Here is a 10,000-nt window from a genome sequence, read left to right as displayed (position 1 = left end):
GCTATTATTATCAGCTGTCGTGCTGGTCTTCTCTGCACAGTGGCGGGACAGAGATGTCTTTATTCCCACAGAGCATATTGTATTGCCACTTCTCTACATGCAGAGAACAGAGGGCCAAAGAGCACTTCACACACAGGGTCAAATGCAACAAGCTCTCTCTCTCTCTCTCTCTCTACACACACACACAGAGCAAAGCAGCATTTTAAGTATGCACACTCACAGGGTCAAATGCAACAATTTCTCTCTCTCTCTCTCTCTCTCTCTCTCTCTCTCTCTCTCTCTCTCTATCTCTCTCTCCTCTCTCTCTCTCTCTCTCTCTCTCTCTCTCTCTCTCTCTCTCTCTCTCTCTCTATCTCTCTCTCTCCCCACACACACACACAGACACACACACAGACACAGCCACACACACACCCCTCTCAGATGCGCGTGTAGAGAAATTCGATACTTGATCTGAGGGTCCCCGAGGAGACACAGGGCCTGGGGCCCGAGAACATCACTGCTGCTCAAGGATAAAAATAATGCCTCCTGAGTGTGTGTGTGTATTGGGCATGGAGAGTGTAACTGTGTGTCTGCACATATCTCTGTGTGTGTGTGTGTGTGCCAGGCATGAGATTAGATGCATGTGAGTGAGTGTGTATGTGTACAGGCATGTGTGTTTGTGTCTCAGGAGTGAGGCAAGATGCCTGTGCAGAGCAGTGTCTGTGCGTGTGTCTGTCTGTCACAGACATGAGGTGTGATGTGATGTGTGAATCTGATTGACATGCATTGGCAGTTCCTCATTTTTCACAAGCACACATGGGTGGCTCACTATGAGCGCACAGAGGGAAAAAACACCATAGGCACCACACCAAGATGCTCAACCCTTGGAGCCATGTGTGTATGTGAATATATGTGAGATGCATATGGACTTTTATATATTAATTATTATACTGTTAATATATCTTTTATTTTGTGGGCATTTGTGGGTTGCTTCCAAACAGAATCTCACTGCATTTATATAGTGACAATAAAAGCACTCTACTCTACTCTACACAGTGTACACTACAACAGTAGTTCCAAACCTTTTTTGGCATGGGACCCCATTTTGACATCCCAAATTCTGAAGACCCCATACACATTAAAACATGACTGAGCTTAATAAGTTGTAGGCTATTAAACCTATACTGTAGCTACTCATGACAGTCCAAGATTGTAAATGGTGTTTCCAAGGGAACATACGATAGTTCTGTTATATGAAAACATTTATCAGTCAGTAGTCTTTTTTCACACACTTTCAGAAATTTCAGGTGACCTCATTTCATTTCAAGGCGACCCAAAATGGGACACGGACACATGGAGAGACTGAAGCATACATACAAATATGGCATACACAAACACACTAGTGTGCAAAAAACAGAAAAACATGCACACACACCCACACAACTAATTAAATATACTCTACACCTGTGCAGTTAGTAATATGTTTTCAGGGCTTCTGGTCTTGCATTGTAACTGCATTGGTGCTCAATTATCAAGAGGCTGTTACCGCTCCACACAATTAGACCTTACACTGGGGAAACACACTCACACACACACACACACACACACACACACACACACACACACACACACACACACACACACACACACAGACAGACAGACAGACAGACAGACAGACAGACAGACAGACAGACAGACGTGCACGCGCGCACGCGCGCACGCGCGCACGCGCACACACACACACACACACACACACACACACACACACACACACACACACACACACACACACACACACACACACACACACACACTTTCAGCCCTGCCACGGACAATTCACTTTGCTTCACTAATCTAATTTCGTGGGGAAAAACATTTCCTTGCTGTAGCAAACTGTACTTGTGCGTATTTGTGTTGTATTGAGTGTGGGTGTGTGTGTGACAGTGTGAGAAAGCATGACTGGGTTTGTGTTTGAGAGAAAGAATGTGTGTGTGTGTGTGTGTGTGTGTGTGTGTGTGTGTGTGTGTGTGTGTGTGTGTGTGTGTGTGAAAGAGCACAAGTGTCTGTCTAAGTGTGTGAAAGAGCATGGCTATGTGTGTGTGTGTGTGTGTGTGTGTGTGTGTGTGTGTGTGTGTGTGTGTGTGTGTGTGTGTGTCATTGAATAAAACTGCCCCAGTGTGTGTTTACTGCTGTGATTCCCTGTTCTGTGTCTTTAAGTAATTTCTCGTGCAGCAGCGAGGGACACTACTAATCCCGAGGCTACCCCGTGCTACAGAAACACACACACACACACACACACACACACACACACACACACACACACACACACACACACACACACACACACACACACACACACACACACACACACACACACACACACACACACACACACACACACACACACACACACACACACACACACACACAGCTATCCCGTGCTTCAAGGGTGACGCCCTCTGGTATGCCCTCTCTACCTCTCATACACACACAGCCACGGGTGAAGCCCCATACATACTCTCTCTCTCTCTCTCTCTCTCTCTCTCTCTCTCACACACACACACACAAAAAGACAACATTCCCCATTTGACACACAGACCACCATCTCAGCAGTGTGAGATAACCTTACAGCCTCAAGTAAGCCTGAAACTGGACCAGGACAGTGAGTACACTAGTGGCATGAGGACATTTATCACATATTGGAATGTCACATGACCACATCAGTCAAGACATACAGTATACAGGATGACAGGCAGGTGACACACACGCACACACATACAAGACATACGGTAGACCGATGACAGGCAGGGGATCTCTGGTAGACCAACACAGACCCATTGCTCTCCCGACAACCAGACATACACATACACACAGAGGCGATTCTAGGGTCAGGTGGGGCCCCAAGCGAAAATGCAAAAGAATGAACATTTGAACCAAAATCACCACTATTGTAGTACAGTATGGGCTGTAATTCACTATCTAGGGGTTTGGGGGCCCCAAGCGGCTGCCTACCTTGCCTGGTGGCAAGATGCGCCTCTGCATACACACACACACACACACACATACCTCATGTAGACAAACACAGACCCATGTAACACACCAGTGCACTGCACTCCCAACACCAGCACACGCACACACACACACGAGACCCTAAGACAGCAGTGCACTCCACCACACACACACACAGTGCGCGCGCGCACACACACACACACACCCATATATGACACTAGTGTACACACCAAAAAACACACACATACATTCTCTCACACAAACACATACGGACAGACGGACTTCACACACCACACTCACACGCTCTCTCTCACTCACGCACGCACGCACACACACACACACACCATGTTAGTGTTGACAGGTTAGTCTCTCTGTGAGAGTTACAGCCATATTACTGTTAGTGAGGGTTATAGTCTTAAAACACAGCAAGTAAAAATGGATGCAAACCTAAGGATGAGTTATCCCTTGCAGACTTTAGGAACTGAAAACAGGAACAGGCAAAGCCCTTTTTTTCTGGGCTCTCTGAGTAACACTGCCTTTTGGTTTAACAGCTGTTAATGTTGCCTTTCTGTTTCTTTGGCTTCCTTGTTTTGTCGAGTGAGACTAGATCCTTTTCCTCTTTTCTCTGTGTTTGTATGTGTTCCTCTCTCTTCTTCCAGCTGCGGTTCCTTGGTCTGGTGGTTGCCACAGAGAAACAGTTCCAGCCCCTTGAATCTCTCTCTCGCCGTAGCCAAATCTCTCCTTACCTCGTTAGAGCTAATTCACTACAGCAAGGTATTACTGGCAGCTAGCGCAGAGGAGAGGAGAGGTAGCAAAGAGAGGAGAGGAGAGGAGAGGGAGGGATAGAGAAAAGAGGGAGGGGAAGAGAGGCTGGAGGAGAGGAGATGGAGGGAGGGGAAAAAAGAGAGACAGAATGAGGAAGTGGTGTACACAGAAAGAGAATTCTAAAAAAACTGTGAAAGAAGTGAAGTGAGAGAAAAAGGATATACGGAAAGAGGGAGGAGAAAAGACGAGCTGAAAAGGGAAGTGACACTCAGAAAGAAGTGACAGAAACAGACAGAGGAAGAGAGAGAATGAAAGATGGAAAGAAGATGGGAAGACAGGATGAGGAGAGGGAGGTAATGAAGAGAGAGTGGCAGTGAAGATAGCGTTGTCTCAGCAGCATCATCCAGATGGCAACGTGACAGAGGATGGACAGCAGCATGGCTGGGAAACAGATGTCCGCTTAACTGACAGACACACCTAAACTTTACCTAACATTTACCAGACCTGCATGACAGAGGATGGAGAGAGAGAGAGAGAGAGAGAGAGAGAGAGAGAGAGAGAGAGAGAGAGAGAGAGAGAGAGAGAGAGAGAGAGAGAGAGAGAGAGAGAGAGAGAAGAGAGAGAGAGAGAGAGAGAGAGAGAGAGAGAGAGAGAGAGAGAGAGAGAGAGAGAGAGAGAGAGAGAGGGAGGGTTCCAAGGGGGCGAGGTGGCTCAATGAGCTAAGACGTCGTACCATTACAGCGGCAACCCGGGTTCGATTCTAGCCCGTGGTCCTTTGCCGATCCTTCCTCCCTGATCTCTCGCTCTCTCATTTCCTGTCACATTCTCAAACTGTCCCATCTCAAATTAAGGCAAAAAGCCCAAATATAATAAAAGATATATATAATAATAATATATAAAAAAGTAGGACTCTGAAAAAGAATAGAGCAGAGGGGGAAGGACAGAGGGATGGGGAGAGAAAGAGAGGGTTTTAAGAGAAGGACAGAGGAAGATAGAGAATAAGAGGGAGATAAAGAGGGTTCTGAGAAGAAGATAGAGGGAGATGGACAGAGGATGATAGAGGGATGGAGAGACAGACAGGGTACTGGGAGAAGGAATAGAAGGAGATGAAGGATAACAGAGGGATGGGTAGAGAAAGAGAGGGTGCCGAGAGAAGGAATGCAGGGATGCAAGTTGTGGTGCACCGACTTTGCATGTGAAGTCGTGCCCTACAATGCCTCAAAGGCAGTTGTCACGTGACCAGGCTCGCGTGAGGCAAGTTTGTTTTTCCCGCCATCGCTTGCCTGGTTACCACCAGACCTAATCACAAGTGAGATAAGGTCTGGAGACCGGAGACTGGAGGGGTGTGTGGTTTACGATTGACGACGGCTGTTTATTGGGCGTTACGAATGCGTATCATTTGGCAAACGTAGCCCATAGCCAATTGTGTCAGTGGTACTGAAACAAGCTGCAGTCATCATCTTTTCACGCCTCCCTGCTCTCTGATTGGAGACAATGATCGGGAACCCTTGCTTGTTAGAACGATTGTGCAAAGCAGCATGGGATTTCCCAGGCTATGGAATTTCTGTTTCCCGCGGCAAATTTCTATTGCTAAATGCAAAAATACTGAGCTGTGCCCAGACCAAAACCACCCCTAACCCTAACCTGTCACAGGGCATTGTAGAGCACAAGTTAACATGGTTGTAGTGCACACATGTGATAGACGGTTCAAGTCAGCGTGTTATCTTAACGCCTTTGGCTGATGCCATGTTGCTTCCTTGCAGACCTAGGAGAGATGGAGGAAGGGAGAATGACAGAGTAGGAAATGTATAGTGGAGAGAAGTGAAGAGAGGTGAAGAGAGGCAGAGATGAATAGAATAAAATAGGAAAACAGGGATTAATGGAAGAGGGACAAGACAGTAATTCACTGCAGCCAGACCAGCCTCTCTACTCTCAACCCTGTGATGTTATTGTGTAGGCCTATGTTTTTCTGTTTTCTGTATTCTGTTTCGTCTTAACGAGTGTTGCTCAGGGATGCAAACTGAATTTCAGTGCAAACTGACAATAAAGTATCATCGTATCGTATCGTATCGTATCGTAACCCACACACACACGCACACACACACACAACAAACTGGGGAGAGGGATGTTACTGTCATAGCCAGACCAGACTCTCTATTCTCAACAACCCCTCTTTCTCACACACACACACACACACACACAGACACAGACACAGACACAGACACAGACACACACACACACACACACACACACACACACACACACACACACACACACAGACACAGACACAGACACACACACACACACACACACACACCTCTCTGTACAAACTGGGGGTCTATATATATTGTCAATAACATCCTTCTCCCCAGTTTGTGTGTGCGCTACTGTGTGAGTCTACTACATGCTGTTTAAGCGTTTGTGTGATGTAGCGCAGCAGTTAACTCGCAGTAATGCGAGGCGCTAAAATGAGTGTAGAGCAAGCGGACGTCGGTGCCATTGATTTCCCCTCTCAGCTGCTGGAGCAGCAAAGCGTGACTCAAACTAATGGAGACGTAGAGGAAACAGGGAAACAGACCCTCGCTAAATTACACAGCAGAGGAAACAGAGGAGAGGAAGAGGAGAGAGGAGAAAAGGCGGGAGAGAGAAAGAGAGTCGAAAAGGAGAGAGACAGAGGAGAGGAAGGGGGAGAAAAAGAGCAGGATAAAGAGCACAAAGAGAGGATGACAGGAAAGAAAAAAGGACAGAAAGGCAGAGGAAGTTAAAGTAGAGAGAGAGAGAGAGAGAGAGAGAGAGAGAGAGAGAGAGAGAGAGAGAGAGAGAGAGAGAGAGAGAGAGAGAGAGAGAGAGAGAGATAGAGAGAGAAATACAGAGTAATGTAGTGAGAGGTATTGAAGACTGTAGTACCTAAGGCTGCCACTGGGGCCACATACCACATTTGGGTTACACAACACTGTTGGCAAAGCAGAAGATTAGATTCCCCAGCTCTCTTCCCCTCTCTATCTCTTTTCATACCCAACTTCAGCGCACAACACACAGACAGACACACAAACAGGTCCAATTGTACATCTTTATTTAAAAAACGAGTGATACTTGATACAAACAGTAGAAAACAAACACATATTTGAAGACAAAGTCCCGATCATTGGAAACAACTTAAAGAAAATCATTTGCAGGGCCTGGCACAGGCATATTTGTGTGTGTGTGTGTCTACTCTTTCTCTTCGCTATATGTGTCCGCATGTGTGTTTCTCTACTCCTCATCCTCTTCGCTGTATTCGTGTGTGTGTTTGTCTATGTCTACTCCTCGTCCTCTTCACTGTATTCGCTGTCGCTGTCTCTGCCGGGGTGTTCCGGCATCTTGGGGTGCTTCTCCTCCTCCTGCTGCTGCTCTTCCTGGGCGGGCTCTGGGGCTGCCACGGCTTTCGATTGGCTGTCTGCAGCACTGGGCTGCTCCTTGATTGGCTGCTCAGCGCTGGGCTCTTCTTCCATTGGCTGAGGGGCCTCAGGTTCCGCCTCCTCCTCCTCCTCAGCCTCTGGCTCCGCCTCCTGCTTTACGGGCTCCTCACGCACCTGACGAGGCGGCGGCAACAACTGCTGCTGCTGAAGAGAGAGAGAGAGAAACAGGGAGAGAAAAGGAGAAGTTGAATTGAGATGGGACACAAAGAGGGAGGGCAGAGAAAAAAAATGATGATGGAGGAGGAAAGGTAGATGGAGGGGGTGAGGAAGTTCAGAAAGAGAGAGAGAGAGAGAGAGAGAGAGAGAGAGAGAGAGAGAGAGAGAGAGAGAGAGAGAGAGAGAGAGAGAGAGAGAGAGAGAGAGAGAGAGAGAGAGAGAGAGATAGGTTGATAGAGAGAGAACAGAAGGGAAGGGAGATGCAGTGAAGAAAGAAGAAACACAGGAGAGGGGTGGAGACATAATGAATAACACAAGAAAGGAGAAAAGAAAGAAATAAACGAGTATAATGATGGAGAGAAATGGCGTGAAAATGAGTTTTGGGGGGTTGAAACGGAGGGGAGGGGTTGAATGAAGAGTCAGATAAGGAGAAGAAGGGAACAGAGGAGAGAAAGAGAGAGAGCGAGAGAACAAAAGAAAGATAGCGAGTGAGAGAATGGAAGAAAGCGGATAAGGGACAACAGGAGGAGAAGAGGATGAGGGAGGAAGGGATGGAGGGAAACAGGCAGGGAGAGAAGGAGAAGAAGAGAGAGAATACCAAAACAGACAGGAGACAGGGCAGGAGGGAGGGAGAGAGAGTGGAGAAGGAGGAGAAGAGAGGGAGTAACAAAACGCACCGGAGACAGGAGAGAGGGACGGAGGGAAACAGGCAGGGAGAGGAGGAGAAGAAGAGAGTGAATAAAATACACAGGAGCCAGAGAGAGAGAGAGAGAGAGAGAGAGAGAGAAGGGGAGGTAAGCAGAGAAAGAAGGATGAGAGAGAGAGGAGGAGAAAAAGCAGGAGAAGAGAGAGAATACCAAAACACACAAGAGACAGAGAGAAGAAGAGGGAGAGAGGGATGAGAGAGAATATCAAAACCGCACAGGAGACAGACGGAGAGACGGAGGGAAGGAGCGAGGGATGAGAGGAGTGAGAGGAAGAGGAGGAGGAGAAGAGACGGGATACAAACATGCACAGGAGACCGAGAGAGAGGGGGAGAGAGGAATGAGAGAGAGGAGGAAGAATATCAAAATGAATATCAAAGATGCAGAGGATACAGAGACATGGACATAGACAGAGACAGAGACAGACACAGAGAGAGACAGACACAGAGAGAGAGAGAGAGAGAGAGAGAGAGAGAGAGAGAGAGAGAGAGAGAGAGAGAGAGAGAGAGAGAGAGAGAGAGAGAGAGAGAGAGAGAGAGAGAGAGAGAGAGAGAGATGGAGCGAGAGAGAGAGATGGAGCGAGGGATGAGAGGTGGAATGGGGGAAGGAAAGAGGCATTGAGAGTTTAGAGGGAAAACAGGGCAGAGGAGTGATGTAATGCAGTCTGCTGGTCTAGTCCCCAATACAACACACAGCAGTTCATTCAAGGGAAACAACATCAGAAATCCATGCATGTCTCCTTAGGACTGTGAATGTGCATGTGTTTATGACCGTCTGTGTGTGCGTGTCTGTGTGTGTGTGTGTCAGTATGATGGGGAAATAGGCTACGTTACTGTGTGTGTATGTGTGTTTGTGTGTGTGTGTGTGTGTGTGTGTGCGTGTGAGTGTGTGTATGTGTATGTGTGTGTGTGTTTGTGTGTGTGTGTACATGTCTGATGTAGAGAGTGTAAGTATGACAGGGTAATAGGCTAAGGCAGTGTGTGTGTGTGTGTGTGTGTGTGTGTGTGTGTGTGTGTGTGTGTGTGTGTGTGTGTGTGTGTGTGTGTGTGTGTGTGTGTGTGTGTGTGCGTGTAATAGGCTAAGCTGCTGCTGTGGAAACACAATTGACTTCTCTACACAGATCCATGTTACTAGCATGAATGTGAATGGTGAACGGTAATGTAATGGTGTGTGTGTGCATGTGTGTGCGTGTGTCCTGTGCTACTGGCGTGAATGTGAATGGTGAATGGTAATGTAATTGTTTTGTGTGTGTGTGTGTGTGTGCAGGTGTGTGCATGTGTGTGAAGGTGTGTGCATGTGTGTGTGCGTGTCTGCGTGTTCCATGCTCCTGGCGTAAATGTAAATGGTAATGTAATGGTGTGTGTGTGCGCGCATGTGTGCGTGTGTGTATGTGTGTGTGTGTGTGTTCCATGTTCCTGCCATGCACATAAATGTGAATGGTAATGTCTGTAATTTCAATATCTGTCATAGGTGGAGGGGCGGTTGGGATGATGAGTGAATAGTAATGAGTGAACGTATTTGCAAGCATTTCTGTTTAGAAACATATGGGAGTGGGTGTTTATTTTTATATTCACATTTAAACCTAGAGAATATGTAAGCAGATGTGATAATGTATGCAACAGTAAATTTATACACACACACACACTGTATATTTACTGTATATTTACAGTGTGTGTGTGTGTGTGTGTGTGTGTGTGTGTGTGTGTGTGTGTGTGTGTGTGTGTGTGTGTGTGTGTGTGTGTGTGTGTGTGTGTGTGTGTGTGTGTGTGTGTGTGTGTGTGTGTGTGTGTCGTGCAGAAGTATCTCATTAGCAATAATTTATTCTTCATCTAGAATGATGTGGTCATGACCACATGCACACGCACCCACACACACACACTTGACCTGTGCGGGGTGCTGCATTAAAATTTAAGGATGAACCCCTTCACA

The 10,000-nt window shown here is 47.0% G+C and overlaps 1 protein-coding gene across 2 annotated transcripts in view; it reads right to left on the bottom strand.

The window, feature by feature from the left end:
• Positions 1-6,809: 6,809 nt before the first annotated feature.
• Positions 6,810-10,000, bottom strand: part of aqr (aquarius intron-binding spliceosomal factor) — a 162,320-nt gene continuing 159,129 nt past the window's right edge. The window contains exon 34 of one of the 2 annotated variants that reach the window (XM_063184629.1): positions 6,810-7,355. In XM_063184629.1, coding sequence (XP_063040699.1) covers positions 7,053-7,355 — 303 coding nt within the window. In that variant the 3' untranslated portion in view covers positions 6,810-7,052. The remainder of the gene's footprint in view (positions 7,356-10,000) is intronic. The other variant, XM_063184630.1, reaches the window with a different exon arrangement.

Source organism: Engraulis encrasicolus, chromosome 19, assembly GCF_034702125.1.
Source record: "Engraulis encrasicolus isolate BLACKSEA-1 chromosome 19, IST_EnEncr_1.0, whole genome shotgun sequence".
NCBI classification, from domain to species: Eukaryota; Metazoa; Chordata; class Actinopteri; order Clupeiformes; family Engraulidae; genus Engraulis; species Engraulis encrasicolus.
This window is presented reverse-complemented; position numbering and strand designations above follow the sequence as displayed.